We start from the raw sequence: 22221 nt of genomic DNA on the forward strand, positions 1-22221 counted from the left end.
CTAAAATGGCCGCTACTGACGGGGTTGAATTTTGAAGAATGGCCGAGATTGAATGAGTTTATTTGTTATTTTGCACGAAAAATAATGTATTGAACAATTTCTTCCCCATGTATTACTCCAATATCAGCTATCTAACTAAATTCTGGTTGAGGTACTTCGGTCCTTGACGTGTGGTGACCACAGCTGCCCAGTTGAGGGCCCATTGTGACTTTTTTTCGTTAGGGTCCAGAATCCTGTTGTGTTCATGCATCCATTTCATTCGTATGTATTTTGCATGTAAAACAATAATTCTACTTCATAAAATGTGTTTGGACTTCATATTTTTGAGCGCCCTGAACAGATGAGTTGGATTTCCAAAGATTCCGTTTTCAACTGACCTTTTGGATGGGATTGATAACAAAAACTGAGGTACCACCCCCTTTTACGGCTGCAGAAGGATGTTTTGCACCCAAACGGTAGCTGCAAACATGACAGCCACGACCTCCCTCCGCCTCCTTATTGCTCCGTAGGGCTTGCCATATATCTTCCTCCCATCTGGTTGGCTTAAATGTGGCAGTGGTGACATCACTCAGGATCAGTTCTAGAACATTCTTGGGCGATGCGCTCATCATCGTGAAGATGCTTATTATCGAGACCTGCCCTATGCTTGGAATCAGAACTGCATTTTCTTTTACAGTGTGGGATTTTGGTTAAAAACGATCAGTGTTCTCTGCTCACGCTCGCCACAGAGGAAGGTTGTGAACTCGCCTGCAGAGTTATGTGCTGTTCTCTCCAAATGACAGCATGTTCAAGGAAGTTGTCAGGCAGCTGTTGCGCTGCATGCGTGAGCAGGATCTGTCAGCACCCCTGCACTATTAAGATGCCATCAGGCCGTCAAAAAACACTCAGCCTCATCCATCAAGCGGCCCTGACATGTGGTCGCAGTGGAGGTTGTGACGTCTGTCCTGGAGAGATGCACACCTGTATTCCCTGCTGGCCGCATGCTACACATTCCTGCTCCATGCCAGCTTTTCCTTTTACGGCCGACAGACGATAAGGGGAAATGAAGATGTTGTTAAAAGTCGGATCCGGAGACTTGCCTACCAAACGTTTCCTTGTATGGGAAAAAAAGCGATTCCCCAGGCGGACGTTTACGGGATACTGGCAGATGTGTGTTTTGCGTGTTGTGGTCACAAATTGCGTGAGTACACCACGCTGACCCAACACACACATTGTACCTCACCTCCAAATACGTCAGTGGGCCTCCTTCCAAAAAACATCCATCTTGTGTCTGTGCTACTTTTTTTAAAAGGACGGCGATCAGAAGTGCATCAGAATGATGGCATGATGTCACCATGTTTGGTGGGGGCGGGGGGCATGTGTGCTTCACCCTGTGGCCAAACGGCCAATCAAAAGGCTTCTGTTTCTGATTTGCTACTGCAATTACGTAATTGTCTAAATATGAAGGTAATGGTTTGCAAAGTGCTTCTAAGATTACTGTAAGTGTGTGGGACAAATGCGGGACATTAGCCCGTGTTACCGCATGCTTTAATGTGATTACATCCCGCTAAGAAAATGCAGCCTCTAAAACCACGTAGTCGCATCGCTGGGTTCACCAAGCATGTGGACGTCTGCTTCCTAGAGACGTGAAGTTTGGAAAAACCTTCTGCGTGGGCGGGTTTCATTTTCTGTGTTGATGTGAGAATGTTTAATTTTAGAGTTCACCTTTCCTTAAAAGGGACAAACGCCTGACAGCAAATTGCATACAGGGCAAGATGAGCTTGACAGACTTCACGGCGTCCCTCTGGAGGTCTCACTTCAATGGAAGAGGCTCAAAATGAGCAATGACATCATGCTTGGAGATAGAGCCACTCACAGGAAAGTTGTATCGTGCTTGGCAGCCTGTCTTTTCCTTTATCAACGTGTTTGACAAATGATTTTGGCTAACAAATTGTCTACTTGTGTCAGCAAGTATGTACTGAGACGTCTTATTTGATCAAATCAATCAGGTATTGGACTTTCGTTTCATTTGATTGATTGTTCATTCTTCTTCCTGACCTCAACCAACTCAAACACATTTGGGATTAACGAGAGGCCAGGTTGTGAGCTGTCCCAATACTTTTGTCCACATAGTTAAGATCAGGGTACGTAGCATGAGTGTGATGCAGAGCCGCCCCCATCCCTACACGCAGAATTCACCCAATCACAGATCAGATGCTGGTGGTGTAATGGTACAGCTGCTGCCTTTTAAGACAGGAGGGGCGATCCACTAAGTGCACATAAATAAATTGGTGCTAGCTAGGGTTGGGCCGCGTTGGAATTTGAACCATTCCGATTCCGATTTCCGATTCCGGTTCCTTATGATTCTCAATCCTGATGCTTTTTAGAGGCAGGGTCATAAAGGTTTGCATGGTTTAAGTGAGGGCGCTAACCAGAGTTCTTTTTGGATGGAATGTCTCAACTTCCCCATGAATTGTTTAATGATATGAACGTTTTATCAACTTTACTATGAACCAGGGTATAAATATCAAAGCATTCAACTTGAATATAAATGTTATAACATTTATTTTTTCAGAGTACACTTTCACCAAGGATGTTTACTTTTGAAAAGTAGTATACTTTGTTTACTGCCTCAGTGTTGGTGTAAACTCTTTTTTTATGAAACCCTTATTTTGTGAACACAGGTAAACAGGATATAGCCGAAAGTGCTCTTATTTTGAAGGCCGGAAGTGTGTTGTGTGAGTTGAAAAGGCCCCGCGACCGTTGCTAACAGAGATGTAATAAACTTGCCTAGCCGTAGCCGTAGATCGCGTCCTTCATTTACATCAAACCTGCACACCAGCTAGCATCCTGAAACCCCGGGTTAAGCCCCGGTCACACCGCCCAATCTTTGCTGTAGCGTCCCTGGAGCGGTGAAAAAAAACATCACCGCTAGTAACCGCGCACAAAATGGGAAAAAAAAAAGAAAACACGAGCGTTGTCCTAGCGGTGCACCGCTGAAGCCGCCGTTGCTTTAGTGTTGGTTTAGTGTTGGTTTCGGTAGCAAACGTTGGTTTAGCGGTGACGCGAGCGTTCATAGTGCGGCGTTCTGCGCATGCGGGCTGGTGGCATCCTCATGACTTGCTGGAAGGCTCGTGGATCCTCATTCGCAGTCCCACAGTGCCCTCTAGTGTGTCTCTGCAAACACAACAACTGGCACAACAACTGTCTGACCCACACAACTCTTGTTGTGTGTTGTCAACAGCTTGTTGCAATCTGAAGAGGTTCTGATTCTGCTGCTGGACTAGTGCAACAATCATAGCAAGTCTTTCAGCATCCATGGTAGTACAGTTTTACTGTAACTTTGAGCAAATTCAATATAACTGAGGTCTGCACTCAACGGCTATCCCAAATGGGCTCCTGGTCCATTTCTCCCCGTATTTATAGCCAAATTATGCTCCGCCTCCGACACCTCCATACCAACGGCAAACAAAAGTTCATCACTGCAATGGATCGCTGCTTCATTGCTGCTTCAACGCCTGACACCGTTCCAGCAATCCCGTGTCCGCTCATAAAGCGCTTACAGCCGCTCCAACTAAGCTTTTGCAACGTTTAATCACCGCCCGGGCAAAGCTGGCGAAGCAGCAGTGGTCCAGCGTTCAAGATTTCTGCGTTGGCGTAGCGGACCCAAGTGTCCACGAACTTCCGTCTAGCGGCGCCAAACTTTGCTGTGCTTGGCAGATGTCCGACGTAGCGCATCAAGGACGAGGTACTTTGTTATTTCTACACCGTGAACGTGTGAATATTCTATCACTATCACTGTCACTATCCTTTGCATGATATCATTGCATTGCAAATGTTGCACTGAGCCACCCGCTCTTTTTAAGCCAAACTTTTTAGCCGCTTCTTCTTCTCTATTGCTCTCCGGCTTCCTCTTTGTTGGTGTTCGCGGCTATCTATTTCTTGCAGTCGGCAAAGTGTGCATCGAATTTAAGAATCACATTAAATACAATGAAAACGATCCTGGGCGTATCGGAATATCAGTCCTGGTTCTCATCCAACCTTAGTGCATATTTGGTACAGAATTTTGAGCATTGAAATTGTCCTACCTTTTTCCCCCCTGCCAGTAACTCATACAGTGGTTTGTACAGATAAATAAATAAATATTATCAGGTTCCCAGCAGTAGTTCAGTATCTCTGTCCCCTGGAGGGACAGAAAATAACTGAGAGACACAACAGTTAGACAAAGGCTTTTGAACTTCAAATGAACAAAGTCTTGCGGTAGCAAAACGTCTGAAGTGATGGGGTTCAGGGGCGGGGTCTGACTAAAAAGGCTTCAGGGGCCAGATCCTGTTTCAGGAGTCCCAGGAGACAGCGAGCAGTTAAAGGAGGAGGAAGCACTCATGTCAGCGGGAAGACAAGCGATGATGCCCCTGCAAAGAATCAAATGTGCCGTGACACGGTCTTTGGGTCACTTTGCCTGATCTTGTTTTAGCAGAAACTCACACGGAGCGCATTGCGTCAGCGATGCCTCCAAGGTCTCAACAATGTTCTTGTAAAGTTTAATCAAGGGCACAGCGTGTGCAATTTGGATTAAGAGCAAATGTGAAAGACTAAATGCTGTGTTTCCATCGCTCTAATTTAATGTAAGTATAGCATGAGCTCACTCTAGAAGAATGCTCTTTTTTCCATACAAAGAAATTCATGAGCTCACGTTTGCATAAGTCATGCGTTCCAGCCAACTTCATGCTGGAGCCAGAGCGACAAACATGATTGAATGAACATCCCGTCGCTCGTTGGGCCTCATCAAACTGCTATGCAAAAGCAAATTAATGCCATAAAACACAATTAAGACAAGTGAGGAAAGTGAATGGAGCAAAAGCACAGTGTCTCTGAGAACGCCCTCCAATTGTGAGCCAGGTGTGGGGTTTAGTCACTGAGGCACCACCAATGGTGTTAAGTCCACACTGTGACATCCCCTAGAATCCTGCAACCACTTATTTATTATGTCCTCTCTATAAAATGGGCTCTGGAGTTGCAAGGCTTGGAGGAATCGTCCATCTATGACTCTGATGTTCGGCATGACCACCTCACAGAAGGCGCTGACATGATGACATCACACATCACGGCTGACGGCTCGTTGGTGAGTTGCCCTTGAACTTGCCTCATCCCTTCAAAGTGCTGGGGGAGGGCAGTGATGTCACCACGGCCCGTTGCAGGTTTGTCTGTAAATTCCAGCGTTTCAGAACACAGTCCTGAATGCTTGTCATTTACATTCCTCCCAAACATGCAGCAGGAGTGAGGATCCATGACATGATCCATCGCAGATGAGAGATAAAATGACATTATGCAGAGAGGGAAATATGTATTTTATTTAATCCTGTCCCTTCAGCCAGAGGCTTGGTAATAAAGAGACCCCCGTTGGCTCGATAATTAGAAAATGGAAGAAGTACAAGATAACAGGCAATCTCAAGATGCAAGACCTCACCTTCTGGGGTATTAATGACGAGAAAGCCACCAAGAAAAATATTTGTAACGCATTTTGCCGTATTGCCCTTGTGAGGTTTGCCAATGACCAACTGAAAAACAAGGTTTGGGAGAATGTGATGTGGTCAGACGGGACCAAAATTGAGCCTCTGCATTTAGAGGCAGAGAAATGCTGAAGATGACCCCAAGAACACCATCCCTGGTGTCAAACACGGAGGTGGAACGTTCTGCTTTGGGGCTGTTTGTCTGCTAAGGGTACAGGAAGACCTCACTACACTGAAGGGCCAATGAATGGGGGGCCATGGCAGCAAAATCTTGGATGAAAACCTCCTGGCCTCAGGCAGAACACTGGATATGGGCTATGGATGGATCCTCCAGAATGACGTTCAGTTTCTTAGATAGCTAGAAAGTAGAATACCTAAAAAACTAGTCTGAATATAAGCACTGGAACGTATGGTTCAAGAAAAAGCACATTAATAGCCGGCCTCTGAAACCTTAAGCCCATATCTGTAAAGAGGAGTGGACCATCTCCTAAGTGACCAACCCAAGTGACCAACTACAACAAAAGGTCTGATCTCCATGTTTCCAACAAAGGAGAGGCTTGAGGACCAAATACTTATTTCACTCATGACTCTGTTAAAATAAACATACTCAAGAAATTCTGTACTCTTCATGTCTCCGTGTGGGGATCAAATCGTTATTTCCCTCATCAAAGAGTTTGTTTTTATTAGCACAGGTTTTTAATATACAATCCTTGAAAGAAAGGCTAGGTAACTGGCCGATTGGCAACATCATTACATATCTGTTTATGGTAAAAACAAACCTAAAAAACCCATCATTATCCATTATGCACTAAAGTGTATGTTGGGTTGGCCGTAATGATACATTGAAATGAACAATGAACCGTTTCATTTGCAGATGAGCTAGGGAATTAGTCTCGTCGTTACAGGATTTGGACAGAGCTGTGGAAAACAATTTCTTCTGTGGCTTCCACTCCCTGCCAGGCCGCTAAGTAGCCAACAGAAAAATGGGACCAAAGTTGGAGTCAAATATAACACGCATTCCTGTTCATTTCAACCTCGTGGGCTGACGACTGCACTGCGGAGTCGCTCTGAGATTCGACAGGCAATGGCTGCAGCTTATTAATTACACTTCACAAACACTCCAGGGCACATGAATTGTGGCAGCTTAAGATTGCTGCTGACCCGTTTCAGTCGCCATGGAGTGGCACCTGAAAGCCACCGTGTCTGCACAAACAAAGCATGTAAGCGCACGAGATTGACATCAAAGTCCAAAGTGCTTGAGGGAGAGGTGGGGAAGGAACAAATGATTACCAGCTGTGCTCACCGAAGTTTGCAACACACGCAAGAACGTTTCTTGCTTATTGTTTTGAGTTTACGCTGACCTTTCTTAGGGAGTATTGGTTCTTAGTGGTGATTCAAGGTGATTCTTGCCTGTAATCTTTGAGCAGGATCACACACGTCACTCATTATGCAGGTGCAGTGGGCGCAGTTTGTTCTTATCTCTGTGTAATGGCTAAAAAACAACACAACATATAGTTGATGATACTATAACGTCATGAAGAAGTGGGAAGTTAAAAACTTCTACAGTTAAACCTTGATTTTCCAACACCCCCGTTTTTGTATGACTTGTTTTTTAACAAAAATATTCATCAAAATTTTGCCTTGGTTCTGGTACACGGTCTCGGTTATAGTGCAATACTGCATGTGGAAGAGTGGAACTTGTTGTAGCCCCAAAGGGTGGACCAACTCCATATTGTCACTTCCTGCAAGTAATGGCAAGGTGTTGTGGTACAGTCAAACCAACGCCCACTTTTTGTATGATTTGGTTTTCAACAAAAAATTTGCCTCGGTTCTCATACAATGTCTCGGTTATTGTACAGTATTGCGAGAAACAAACTGTTGTATTTTACCCTTTGGTAGGCTGAATCTTGCGGTATTAATAAGTATGCGGAAGGACTACTCCCAGCATTGCTTGTAGTCCAGATGTCACAATACTTCCTTTAAGGCACATTTATTTGGCACACTCAAATGAGTATGTTACACCAACAATAGAAGAAATCAAGGAAGTTAACGGTGGTTGTCTGCAAGTCTCTTTGCCTAACACTAGTCTCTCAACTAGAGTTGCGTTCAAATACACCACGTAATTGAACTTGAATTCCCATGTTTGAGTGAATTTTGGAAATTTTCAGAGCAGCAGCCAATCTGGACACTGCTAGTTTGATCCTGTTTCGACATGAAGGAAGTAGACAATTACTAATGTCATGTTTTCTGCATTTAAACTATAATTATTCTTGATAACATGCATTTTTTTAAAACTCTTTCAACACCAAAGGCATATTTATACGTTTTTATAATCCCGACGTTTTTTTGTGCGAGTTTTTTTGTGCGAGAGCCAAAAAGAGGTGAGGATGCAAATGCACATTCATGGATGTCACTTTTAGAGCAGCTTTAAGCCATAAAAACTGCCACAAGGTGGCAGAAGTGCATTTCATAAGAGTGTGAATTTGAATGGAAAAACATACATGACAGCAAGGAGGAAGTGGAAGTACGTGGAGGAGTGTAACGTGCAGACGATTATGCATTGTAGAGAAATTTTAACGCGCGCACACGCGCGCACACGCACGCACACGCACAGTTCAGCTCCAAATGTGAAAAAGTGTTACATTTCGAAATAAATTGCTATATTTTGATGTAAAACAATCCTTTTTGGTGTTGTTTCTGTTGTGGTGTCGTTGTTTAGATATTTGAGCTGTCACAAAAGCAAAACATTTGTGTCAAAGTGACAGCTGCTGTATGCTTGAAAGATCTTGAAAGTCAAAATCGTCTGAAATGGCCGCTGCTGAAGGGGTTGTCTTTTGACAAATGGCTGGGATTGAATGAGTTCATAATATTTGTGGGTGTCTAGAACAGATGAATTGGATTTACATGATTTCCTAGTGAAAAAGTTTCAGTTTTTGTCATCCCGTTTGGAGCGAAGGAATAGAACCGAGGTACCGCTGTAATAACAAAGACACAGAAAAGAGTAAGAAACAGAAAGGGAATCAAAGAGCGAGAGAGAGGCCTTTGTGATCGTGTACAGGAGGATTATGTCACGTGTGCGCCAGATAAAAAGCTGTCTGTCTCAAACAACAGCCGGCAGGTTGGTCACACTTCATCTGAGACGGCGCGACTATGGAGACTCAGTGATGTCTCACCACGTGTTCCGTCTTTCCAACCTGCAAGCGTCCACACCACCAGGCAGGCAGCGACAGGCCCGCAAGGCAAACTGAAACTGACGAAGAGATTGAAATTCAGGTTAGTCGCTAAAATGTTGGATGAGTGGGAATTTTAGGAGCACATGTTGCTCATCTTAGCTCTTTTGTCAGTGGGAGAGCTTACGTAACACATCTCATCACACACACACAATTTGTCATTTTGGAGTGTTTGTGTAACCGGCTCTTTCATTGGAACCCAAACATCTGTTTCCAGTGTACAGCGCTCACATGTTGGAAATATGTGCACGCCTCAAAATAGAATCCACTCGCTGGATGACCAAATTGTTTGCACCGCGAAGCAAACAGTTTACTGCGGTGAAAAGGGCGAGAACGTCAACTTTAAATAGTGGAGCTCAGCAGGAAGAAAACAACAAACGTGCACCACCATGCTTCCTCAATTTTGAGGACACTTCAGAGATGTTGGAATGCCTTGGAGAACAATGAAAGCCTGACCTCAGGACAGGACAGCGCCGGATTAGTTCCAGCCTTGAGTCAAACCCGGTTACACACGGTACGGTTTCTCACTGAATTGTGATGGTGATGAGTTTGTGTGACTTCACATCCCATTTTTACTTACAATGACCTTGGCCAGCGTGACGCCACTTGTTGCGGGTAAGGGGCTAGGGGTTAGGATTAGGGTGAGGGGCTAGGGTTAGGATTAGGGTAAAGGGCTAGGGTTAGGATTAGGGTAAGGGGCTAGGGGTTAGGATTAGGGTAAGGGGCTAGGTTTAGGATTAGGGTAAGGGGCTAGGGGTTAGGATTAGGGTAAGGGGCTAGGGGTTAGGATTAGGGTAAGTAAGGGCCTAGGGGATAGGATTAGGGTAAGGGGTTAGGGTTAGGATTAGGGTAAAGGGCTAGGGTTAGGATTAGGGTAAGGGGCTAGGGGTTAGGATTAGGGTAAGGGGCTAGGGTTAGGATTAGGGTAAGGGGCTAGGGGTTAGGATTAGGGTAAGGGGCTAGGGTTAGGATTAGGGTAAGGGGCTAGGGGTTAGGATTAGGGTAAGTAAGGGCCTAGGGGATAGGATTAGGGTAAGGGGTTAGGGTTAGGATTAGGGTAAAGGGCTAGGGTTAGGATTAGGGTAAGGGGCTAGGGGTTAGGATTAGGGTAAGGGGCTAGGGTTAGGATTAGGGTAAGGGGCTAGGGGTTAGGATTAGTTTAAGGGGCTAGGGTTAGGATTAGGGTAAGGGGCTAGGGTTAGGATTAGGGTAAGGGGCTAGGGGTTAGGGTAAGGGACTAGGGTTAGGATTAGGGTAAGGGGCTAGGGGTTAGGATTAGGGTGAGGGGCTAGGGTTAGGATTAGGGTAAAGGGCTAGGGTTAGGATTAGGGTAAGGGGCTAGGGGTTAGGATTAGGGTAAGGGGCTAGGGTTAGGATTAGGGTAAGGGGCTAGGGGTTAGGATTAGGGTAAGGGGCTAGGGTTAGGATTAGGGTAAGGGGTTAGGGGTTAGGATTAGGGTAAAGGGCTAGGGTTAGGATTAGGGTAAGGGGCTAGGGGTTAGGATTAGGGTAAGGGGCTAGGGTTAGGATTAGGGTAAGGGGTTAGGGGTTAGGATTAGGGTAAAGGGCTAGGGTTAGGATTAGGGTAAGGGGCTAGGGGTTAGGATTAGGGTAAGGGGCTAGGGTTAGGATTAGGGTAAAGGGCTAGGTGTTAGGATTAGGGTAAGGGGCTAGGGTTAGGATTAGGGTAAGGGGCTAGGGGTTAGGATTAGTGTAAGGGGCTAGGGTTAGGATTAGGGTAAGGGGCTAGGGGTTAGGGTAAGGGGCTAGGGTTAGGATTAGGGTAAGGGGCTAGGGGTTAGGATTAGGGTAAGGGGCTAGGGGTTTGTATTAGGGTAAGGGGCTAGGGTTAGGATTAGGGTAAGGGGCTAGGGTTAGAATTAGGGTAAGGGGCTATGGGCTAGGATTAGGGTAAGGGGCTAGGGGTTAGGATTAGGGTAAGGGGCTAGGGGTTAGGGTAAGGGGCTAGGGTTAGGATTAGGGTAAGGGGCTAGGGGTTAGGATTAGGGTAAGGGGCTAGGGGTTTGTATTAGGGTAAGGGGCTAGGGTTAGGATTAGGGTAAGGGGCTAGGGTTAGAATTAGGGTAAGGGGCTATGGGCTAGGATTAGGGTAAGGGGCTAGGGGTTAGGATTAGGGTAAGGGGCTAGGGTTAGGATTAGGGTAAGGGGCTAGGGGTTAGGATTAGGGTAAGGGGCTAGGGTTAGGGTTCGGATGTGGATCGCAGCACCGTATTTCTCCACCGTTGCATGATGTGAGTTGTTGCAATGGTAATAAGAATCGCAACAACACATCATCAGTCGGGCAAAACTAACCGGTTTCACGACGGTCTCATCCCAGCTCACGTTCCCCTGAGCTTTCTAGGATTTTTTTGTGGCTAGAATGCTTAGAAAAAGTCATACCCAAAGTGTAGTAGCATAGATTTGGGCTCTTTTAAAACGAGGAAGTTGAATGTCTACCCTCATCTATCAAAGTGATACAGGAGTCTGATTACACTGAGAAGGAGGATTTTTTTTAAGGTTCATCTATTTGTTCAGTAAATGTGCCTTCAACATAACTATTTTGGTGATATGGACTGGAAAACACGATGGGTCATAGCTTGAGTTCTTACCTAACTCCATTTCAGGTTTGACAATGACACTATAAAAATGGAGTATATTCCACGGGTGTTCAGATCAGCTGCTCCAAAGGTGTTGCTTTTGGGGAGAGACCCTTGTTCAAAGTCTTACAAACTCTATCCCATTGCTTCCCAACCTCCTCCATTGCCTGCTCCTCTGAGTGTAGTATTTGGCCTTGTCATTGCAATGGAGCGCTAATTCTCTGTCGACTAATCAGGAGACTGCATGGTTCCTACCGGAGTGTACTGGTACCACACCAATGCAGTTGATCACCCAACAGTAGGGTGCCAAAAATATAGTGACGGATCAGTCCTTTTTTTTTATAGACACCCTGCAAAACTGCTGAAAATGTAAAAAATATTGTGTAAATCACCAAACTAAAGCCTCTGGCTAAAACAAGTTGAACAAAGTGAGATACTGCGCCTGTTAAGCTTTTCACCTTGAGCGGGGTGCACAAAGTGTCAGCTTCCCTCTTTTAGGTGTCATGCACACTAAAGGTCACTAGTGGTGTGTTTGTCAGGAAATTACAAAGTAAATGACTTTACTTTTTTTCGAAGCCTCAAGCTGCCTTGCCCGAATACACACAACACGCTTTCCTTGGAAGCACATGCCCCGAAAGACTCAATGTCCCAAACATGGTGACAGCACTATGTTGACACATCTTCACGTCCTAGGACACCTGGCTGTTAACCAGTGCCTTGGTAAGAATGAAGAACTAGTGGGTTTAATCCGGGGGTGTCCAAACGTCAAACGTTTTCCACCAAAAGGTGCGTAGTGAAAAATGAAAGGATGAGACTTGGCCACTTTGATATTTTGGGAAGCAACGCGTGCTAAGAAGTTATGTATATATTTCAAGAAAAAGATACATCTCATCTTTGTGATATCGGTGAAAAGGTAAATTATTAATCTGAATTTTGGGCTTTGCTCTTTTTTCCCCATTTTTGCTGTTTTTTTTTGTGTTGCAAATGTTTCAGCTTTGTTCTTAAATAATCTTGGTAAATTTTCTTTTCATAATATGTTGACTTTATTCCCGTGATATTTTCACTTTAACCCATATTAGAACTTTTTCCCCAAACTAATTTCCTAAAAATGTTTGTTTTGTGTGTATCTCATAATATTACCAGTCACGAGCTCAAAAAATATCATGTATTTTTTCTTAAAAATGTCACTAAAATGACATTATTTTTCCTCATATCCAACCACCCATCCATCTTCTTCCGCTTATCCGAGGTCGGGTCGCGGGGGCAGCAGCCCAAGCAGGGAAGCCCAGACTTCCCCCTCCCCAGCTGCTTTGTCCAGCTCCTCCCGGCGGATCCCGAGGCGTTCCCAGGCCAGTTGAGAGACATAGTCTCTCCAACGTGTCCTGGGTCTTCCCCAAGGCCTCCTACTGGTAAGACGTGCCAGGTACTGACCAGGTACCCGAGCCACCTCATCTGGCTCTCAATGCGGAGGAGTAGCGGTTCTATTCCGAGCTTCTCCCGGATGACAGTTCTTCTCACCTTATCCCTGAAGGAGAGCCCAGCCACCCTGTGGAGGAAATTCATTTCGTCCACTTGTATCCGCCATCTTGTCCTTTGGTTCACTACCCAAAGCTCATGCCCATAGGTGAGGGTAGGAACGTAGATGGGGGGGTAAATTGAGAGCTTTGCTTTTGGGCTCAGCTCCCTCTTGACCACAACGGACTGATGCAGAGTCCGCATCACTGCAGACCCCCACCAGTCCACCTGTCCATCTCACGTTCCATCCTTCCCTCACTCGTGAAGAAGACCCTGAGGTACTTCAACTCCTCCACTTGGGTCAGGATCTCATCCCCGACACGCAGATGGCACTCCACCCTTTTCCAAGCGAGAACCAAGGACTCGGACTTGGATGTGCTTGACTTTTTCTCATTAGATTACAACTTTTTCCTCTTCATATTTTGACTTTATTTACGTAAAATGACTGCAGATTTTTCCATTTCTTTGTTTTCTTATTAATTTACGTATACTTAACCCCTCATATTACTTCCTCCTTGTCCAGTTGTCCAAGAATGTGCCGCGGGCCAATAAAAAGACAGCTGTGGGCCACAAATGGCCTCCGGGGCGCACTTTGGTTGCTGACTGAATTGAGAAGCTTTTCTCACTGTTTTTGCCAAGTCAGTACGTTGGAGGGTGTCTTGCTGGTTTCATACGTGCCTTCCTGAGTGCACGAGCGAAGACCCACACCATTACGCACTTTCTCTCCTCTGCATCACATCCTTACACACACACTGCACACATTTGAGTCAGCAGGCAAGCACACCCCCTTCTTGTGCGTGTGTGCAATACCCAGCTCCATATAAGGCCATGATGATGATGTCATGGTCCACAGGCACAGAGAGCACATCCCTCGTTGTTTGGTCTGGCTGTGTAGGATTGCTACTCGGAGAGCCTGGTGAGGAGACGCTGGTGCACAGCAAAGGAACTCATGGCAGCGACACAACGAGAAGCTTTGCTGCACGTAGGTAGGCTCGCTTTACTTGATCCAGAAAGCTTTGCCGTACAGATCAGAGACCAGGTATGATTGTGTCTTTTGTTGCCGGTGGGTCAATGTGTTCTAAGAGCTTGACGTAAAGTGAGTGGCCTGATCATAACTTGGACATACGTGCTGTAATCATGATTGTGTGACACGGATATTTACATTTACATCCAGATATATCAGGATCTTCAGCTTCAGGCACTCTTTGTATCTTCAGCCATCAAATCAACCGAACATGTTGTTTTAGAAATGCAGTTATATTTGAATGCAAAATAGTCACAGAAAGTATGGCGGCATTATCATTTTTATTTTTATTATTATTGTTTCATTACAGAGCCCCCGAGGGGACATGGAGGAAAAAAATTCTGGGTAAAAAAAAAAAAAAAAGGACGAAGTTTTGCGAGAGAACCTCAGTGTACGCATACACACCTTGTCTGTCTCCATCCGCATAATGTGCTCATTTGGGACGTCTCTGGAATGCAATACAAATGCAAATACACACAAGCGCAATGCTCGGTTTTGCGTTCTCTCCCAAAAGTTTTGAGAGGTCTTTTTTTTTTTTTTACCCATCAATTTTTTGACCCTTAAACACAAATATTACCAAAAGAGTTTTGCCTTCCCTCTTTTGCAAGATAACGTTTTTTTACCCATCAGTTCTTGTCCCCTCGTGGCCCCGTATTTCATTTGTATTATTATAGAAATCTACTTATTTAATTATGAGCTATTAGTTTTTTTTTAGGTTTTTCTGCGGCTTCCTCCCACATTCCAAAACCACGCATGTTGGGTGTAATGGAGACTAAATGGTCCATAGGTGTGAATGTGAGTGTTTGTCTATATGTGCCCTGTCATTGGCTGGCCACCAGTCCAGGGTGTACCCCGCCTTTCGCCCCAAGTCAGCTGGGATAGGCTCCAGCATGCCCCCCACGACCCTAATGAGGTTAAAGTGGCATAGAAGATGGATGGATGGATGGATGGTTGGATGGAGTCATTGGTAGCGTAATGGGGGATAATTCAACACAGTGGGTGCTGATTTTTTGACAAAGACATTGACAGTCCAGAATTTTTATGGGAGGTTTATTTTAGCTGAGACAGAATTTCAACCACTAAAAATCAGAAATAAATATTTAAAAGGTCATTAAAGTTCAGATGTATTTGTATGTGATTGACTGAACTACATATTTAATCCTCAAGCAGGATGTGACAGGATGTACAGAGGTCAGATAGTTCATTTCAATTCATCTTTGGTCCCTGGGGTTGTAGACATCTCAAGAGGGACTTTGCTCCTCCCCTCATTACTCTCAGAAACCTGACGGTTTTGAGGTTGTTAATCACCAACTTGAAGTTTTCAGGTCCCTCCACAGGTTTTCTTAAGATTCATTTATGAAACTGTCCTTGCTGGTTCATATTATAACAGAAATCATAGAAATAGTCCAAAAGTCACTACATACACTCACTCGCCCTTGAGTATTTGTGCGCATAATAAAGATGATTTATTCATTTAATTAACGTGAGTGCTTGGCTTGCCAGTAATTAATGACAGCCACCACCTTGCACAATAGAGAGAGAGAGATCAAAAAGCAGTGAAATAATCCTCAAAGTCAGGGAAATTACTGTAATAAGCAAGCAACAGGCCAAAGCACAAATGCTCAGTGGGAGTTCAGACCAGCGGGGGCCAGGCGAGGGACGGGGAATCGATCTGGCACGGTACAATGGTACCAATGGTTTTCTTGGTGACTGTGCTCCCAGCTCCCTTGAGATCATTAACTAGCTGATCCCTCACCTGGTTCACATACCCATGAGGTGAAATCTTGCATAGCACTGCAGAGCGAGGGCGATTTGACTGTGATCTTCAATTTCTTCTAGTTTTGAATTATTGCACCTGCGGTGGCTTCTTGCTGAAACTGATTTGTGTGCTAGATGGGAACATAATCGGTCTGTTTGGGGTCAGAGTTCTTAGTGGATCAAATTCTTATTTCACAAATTCAAATATCCTTAATGGGAGTTTGTTTTGCTGATATTCTGTCTTTTGCTCTTAAAAGTAAACCCACCATAAACATTATGGAGTGTTCATGTCTTTGTAAGAGGGTATGCGGTAGATCCTGGCTTTTTAAGTTCCAGACTTACCAGTGAATTTGACTTGTATTGTCACGGATTTATAAATTCTAACTGACTTGGGGTGGATGAGAGATATTTTCTGCGGAGAAAGTGCCCTATTTTCAGGGAAAAGAATTGTTTGACCAAAAATCAGCGAATGAAAAATGCTAGCGTGTTGTGATCCACTGTACTTCAAAAAGGACAGCATGGATGCAGTTACGTTAGTTGGGAAACTTCTGAAGAGAGAAGTGAGACAAGACACATATTACATCACGGCCCGCAAGTGAAGTGTGCAATGGGTGTTCCTGGTGTGTGTTTGATGGAGAGGGGAGGGGGATTTCTGCACAATCTCTGCAAGACTGTAATTGCTTTTTTGAAAGAAGGGAAATTCCTTTACAGGTATAAAACATTTATATTGTTGGGAGGGGGTGGGAGCACAGGAATACTTCATTAATGACTGTTGCATGCCAGCAGCTTCTCACACAGCGACGATGCAGTTTGACCCCGCCGACATGCACTGCTTGGAGCATGTCGATTAACGTGAGGAACACTAAGAACATCTGTCTGGAGCTATTTCCGGGTCCAAACATAGAAAACATGAAATAACACCCCAGTTTTAACCATATTTTTTTGCATGAATGACCCAGAATTCTGACATCCGTGTACACATAAATAAAAATTAGAATGTAACAAACACAAGCCGGCCATGCCGTGGTTGAAACGATGAAAAAATGATCCGGGAAAACCGTTTCAAAACAGGTAACACTTTCGGTGTTTTCTTTTCAGGTTGAAGCTGTTAATTGATCAGGAAAAGGCCTACCAAGAACGCAAGGACCAAGAGAACAACAAAAAGGTCATAGGTTTAAAAGAAGAGCTGACAAAGGTCAAGTCCTTTGCATTGATGGTCGTGGATGAGCAGCAGCGTCTCACAGAGCAGCTGAATCAACAGACAGCCAAGGTGCAGCAGCTCAGCACGAGCACTTCCCAGATTCAGGAGGAGCTGAGCTTGTCCAACGACCACCTTCGAGAAGAAGAGCAGAAGGTATGTCGCCTGGAGGCGGAGTTGCGTGATTGCATCAGTCGACACCATCAGGAGCAGGAGGCCATGACGGCCAAGCTGACCAGTGAGGACGCACAGAATCGGCAGCTGCGTCAGAAGTTGTCAACCCTCAGCAGGCAGCTTGACGAGCTGGAGGAGACCAACAAGACACTGCGCAGAGCTGAGGAGGAACTGCAGGAGCTGAGAGACAAAATTAGCCAAGGAGGATGTGGAAACTCCACTCTCATGTCTGAGCTGGAAGAGCTACGGAAAAGAGTGCTTGAAATGGAGGGAAAGGATGAGGAACTGATTCGAATGGAGGACCACTGCAGAGACCTAAACAAGAAACTTGAAAAAGAGGCCAGTCAGAGTCGCAGTTTGAAGGCTGAAGTTGATAAGCTTAATCACAGAATTACGGACTTGGAAAAACTGGAGGGTGCGTTCAGCAAGAGTAAACAGGAATGCAGCTCGTTAAAAAGTAACCTTGAGAGGGAAAAGACAGTGTCAAAGACTCTTTCTGGTGAGCTGGAAGCCTTGAAAGCTCAAGTTAAAGAGCTACAGTCTGCTGAGGGTCAGCTGGCAAAAACAGAGTTGACACTGAAGGAGGACCTCACAAAGTTAAAGACACTGACGGTCATGCTGGTGGATGAGAGGAAGGCCATGGCAGAGAAACTCAAGCTGATGGAAAACAAGGTACAAAACAGCACTGGCAAACTTCAGGCAGAGCAGGATAAAGTTACATCCGTCACAGAGAAGCTCATTGAGGAGAGCAAGAAAGCCTTGAGGTCAAAGGCTGAGCTGGAAGAAAAGATGTGTGGTGCCAAGAGGGAACGGGACGATCTGAAAGCCAAGCTGAGGGCTGAGGAGCAAAAGAGCAACGATTTAGACTCAAAGATCAATATGATGAAAAAAAGGTTGCAATCACTAGAAAATATAGAAAGAGACTACCTGAGGAGCAAAGTCAAAGACGAGCATAAAACACCCACGGCCAGTCGCTTCCAACAAGAGGACAACAAAGTCAAAGACTTGACTCAGGAGGTGGAGCGTCTCCGATGCAAACTGAAGGATATGCGGGTTGCAGAAGGAGACCTGTTAAAAACAGAGGAGCTCGAATCCTTGGAAAGGAGATTTACTAATGAGCAAGAAAAAGCCAAGGCTTTGATGGAGGAGCTGGAAATATCCAGAAAAGAGCTTTCCAAGTACCAAATGGCTGAGAAAAACGGGTCCAACCAAGACGATGTTTTGTTCAAACGTCTGAAGGATGAGGAGGCCAGGTCAAGTCATTTGGCACAAGAGGTTTCAGCTCTCAAAGAGAAGATCCATGAATACATGGGACAAGAGGAGTCCCTATGCCGCATGAAAACAGACCATGCCACGCTGCGAAGAAAGATGACCCAACAGGAAGTCCGAAACAAAGAATTAGCCAGGGAGATGGAGACGTTAACACGGGAGCTTGAAAGATATCGGAGATTCAGCAAAAGCCTGCGCCCTGGCATGAATGGAAGGCGGTTTTCGGATTTGCATGTTGCCACCAAAGAGGTCCAGACTGAGCCTCTTGAAATTGCATCTCCTAGCTGCAAGACAACAGTGCCGCTTGAGAGCCCTTTGCTAAATGGTCAACTATGTGACGAGAGCGAACCTGGGGACAATGTGATCTACAATAACAAAGGAGAGAAAAATATCCCCTCCATGAAGAACAATGTCAACAACTTCAATAACAACATGAGAAGAATGCCGTTTGTTAAATCAAAAGAGGCCCCCCACCTCCTGAACGGCAAATTGCAACCACGGCCGAGTGGTAACCACGTCCAGACAGGGGACGTGGTGTTGACCCACGGTCCCGGTCAGCCGCTTCACATTAAAGTGACTCCCGAGCATGGACACAACGTGGCCACACTGGAGATCACCAACACCCCTGCAGAGAACACGCCGTCGTTCACCAGCACAGCCGTCATACCCACAACAGGTGGCCCGCCCAAACAGAGAATCACCATCATCCAGAACGCACCCATTTCCCCGACTGCAAAATGCAAAGGTTCCCCGATATCAGACGGGCCTCGCTCACCTGATAGGGTGCGCTCTCCTCTCACCATGTCAACATACTCCAGAGCGCTCACCCCTGACTCTTGTGGCTCTCTGACCCCGGATAGAGCCATGTCCCCAATCCAAATAGTTTCAGTCACAACAGGCACGCCCGACCGCACGCTCTCAGCAGAACCAGTGGAGGTCGTCGGAGGGCACTCGGTATTCCGCGTGACCCCGGAGCGTCAGAATGGTTGGCAGGTGCAGCGATCCAACAGCTCCGGGACAAATGTCATCACCACGGAGGACAACAAAATCCACATTCACTTAGGGAGCCCCTTCATTCAGAGTGTCAGTGCCCCAGCGTTGGCCAAAGGCAGCACTGCGACGCCCAAAAGCAACAACAAAGTCACTAGTAGCATCATGATTAAGCCCACCTCCACTCAAACCCAACGGCCATCACAGATTACAGTAAGTAATGCTTATGACTGACCCCTATGACACCCCACCCTTGTCCACCTAAGCCTCCATCCCATCACCCAAGAGATTCAACCCAAACATAACCTTGATCCATCTCCATGTGTGTCTCCCTTGCCTCAGAGCTGGTTAGCTTAGACTGCAGCTTTCATTTGGGGTGCTTTTCCTGGTTGTGTTTGATTTGCATCAGTCGGACTAAACCAAGGATTTTAACGTGTGCACGGACTGCGTTGCTTTTTCCACTGATGTACTATTACCTATCACACTTCTGGGGTTGTTTCTGAGAATTAAAGTGGTTTTAGTTTGTCATCACCCGCCTCATTTATTCACTGAATGCAGCATGTTTGAAGTGAGTGGAATAAAAAAAAAAAAATTAAGTTTTTCATTTGGCCCATTTACACTGTCATTCCTCAATAATTAATATTTGCACGAATAAACAATATCTACATTGTGTGTTGTGCTCACACTCTTGTACTCACACAACTGAGGTGGCACACGGCTGAACTGCAGGGAACAGCAAGAAAGAATGTCATACCAACAAAGTGATAAATCAGAATTTAACTACGTTCACCCTCGGGGGGAGGACACAAATTGCTGGAAACGCTGAACTTGGGAGGACTCTTGTCTGTTGTGGTGCCGTCTTAGTGTGAAACGTACGGCAGATAAAATGTTAAAAAGCATTTCAGAGCAGACGGGGAGCTGTGGACTTAACACCTGCAAACACATTTAAAACGGGATTGGAGTCACCAGACGACCTTCGCCAAAACCCAGCAGTCCGACTTCAAAGAGATCTCGTGCATTGGCATGGATTTGGTGACAAAGAATGAAGCGCGATTAATAGAGAAGTTTGGAAAATGCACTGCTATGTGCGGCAGTGTTACTAGGGCCACATTGAGAATGAAGAGATTTCGAGAGTAAAGTCAAAACAAATTTACGACAAAAAACTCGTACGAGAATAAAGTCGTAAATTTACAAGAATAACGTCATAAATTCACAAGAAAAAACTAACTTTATGTTATAGGCATTCCCTGAGACAGCTATGAAAACGGGGGACTTACGTGACCTTTGGCCTTGGGCATGTGGAGGGGGCTAGCTAAGTCAGAAGGGCTATCTAGACATGCTAATATGTTTGTGCTCAGCTGCTCTTTTTTGCTGCCACGGTATAAATAAAAGCTTGCATGGAGCAAGAGGAAAATTTGCTTCCTTTCCGAAGAGTTATGCTCTAAGACACGTAATCCTACGACATTTTTCTCGCAAATTTACTACTGTATTCTCATACAACTTCACGTACAAATTTATGACTTTATTCTCAAAATAGTATGACTTTATTCTTGTAATATTACAAGTTTTTTCTTGTAAATTTATGGCTTTATTCTCATAAATTTACAACTTTATTCTCGTAATATTCCAACTTTTTTCTCGTAAAATCTCAAAATATTATGATTTTATTCTTGTAATATTACGAGTTCCGACTTTTTTCTCGGAAATTTACGAGTTTATTCTAATAATATTGCAACTTTTTACTAGTAAATTTACGACTTTATTCTCCTAAATTCTCAAAATAGTACGACTTCATTTTCGTAAATGTCCGACTTTTTTCTTGTAATATTACTACTTTTTCTCATACATTTACAACTTTATTCCCGGAATATTACGACTTTCTTCACATAAATTTAGACTTTATTCTTGTAAATTCTCAAAATACTCTTTTTTGTAAATATATGTCCTTTTTCTTGTAATATTACGACTTTATTCTCTGAATTTTGCAACTTTTTCTGGTAAATTTACGACTTTATTCTTGAAATCACAGTTTGTTTTTTTTATCAATCTTGCCCTAACAGTCTGTGTAGCTGTGCAACGTTAACGAAAGTGGAAAAGCGCCTGGATGCTTACAAAATGAGATCTTTTGTTCTTGATTGCAACAAGGTTTTGAAGAAACTCGTCAATAACGTTTGCGTCGATAACGTAGCAGGAAAACATATAACATCCCTGAAAGATGAAATACGTTTTTCCCCTTAACCTCTTAGCATTCCAGGATTATTGGGCTAACTACGCAAACACGTTGTACCCAAACTAAACGTAAAGCTGTTACTCAACCAGTTAGAGCAGGGGTGTCTAAAGTGAGGCCTGGGGGCCATTTGTGGTCTGCGGCGGTTTTTTCTTGTTTTTTTTATTTGCCTGCGGCACATTCTAAAAACATTGAAAAAAACATTTTAATGGAAAAGTCAACAGTAATTTTACAAGAATAAAGTCAAAATATTAACAGAATAAAAGTTGTAATCTAACGAGAAAAAGTTGTAATATTACGAGAATACCGTCGCAATATCAGGAAAAATGATGTCATTTAAGTTGTCATATGATGAAAAGCAAACAAAATAATGACAAATGAATGAATCGAGTCAAACTAGGATGGCAATGAAGACATAATTAAATGTACAAGAAGAACGCTGAAATAGTTGGTGACGGACTGGAGAACACAATGGAGCCATCTTGGGTTCCTACTTGGACGAGTTGCAGGTTTTGATGACGATACCACAAACATGGAGTATTTTGCACAAGTTCTCCAAACATCATCTGTATATCAGTCGAATGGGAGCAAAATAAGCTTTGCAATGATGATGCTTTGCCAACAGGGGGCGGTGTTTCACCTTGGTTTCATTGTGAGTAGAGAGGAACGCTACGGACTTAAAGCGGGGGTGTCCAAACTTTAAAGAGAAAAATGAAAGGATGCTACTTTGCTACTTTGATCATCATAATA

General features: G+C 44.5%; 1 protein-coding gene across 5 annotated transcripts in view; it reads left to right on the forward strand.

Moving 5' to 3' along the window:
* Window positions 1-22221, forward strand: part of filip1l (filamin A interacting protein 1-like) — a 44675-nt gene that overhangs the window by 17857 nt on the left and 4597 nt on the right. For 2 of the 5 annotated variants that reach the window (XM_054780305.1, XM_054780313.1), the window contains one exon: window positions 16712-19457. In XM_054780305.1, the coding sequence (XP_054636280.1) occupies window positions 16712-19457 (2746 nt within the window). Of the gene's footprint in view, window positions 1-13407; window positions 13871-16711; window positions 19458-22221 lie in introns of those variants that run through there. The other 3 variants (XM_054780320.1, XM_054780329.1, XM_054780338.1) reach the window with 3 other exon arrangements.

The sequence above is a fragment of the Dunckerocampus dactyliophorus genome, chromosome 1 (assembly GCF_027744805.1).
Source record: "Dunckerocampus dactyliophorus isolate RoL2022-P2 chromosome 1, RoL_Ddac_1.1, whole genome shotgun sequence".
NCBI classification, from domain to species: Eukaryota; Metazoa; Chordata; class Actinopteri; order Syngnathiformes; family Syngnathidae; genus Dunckerocampus; species Dunckerocampus dactyliophorus.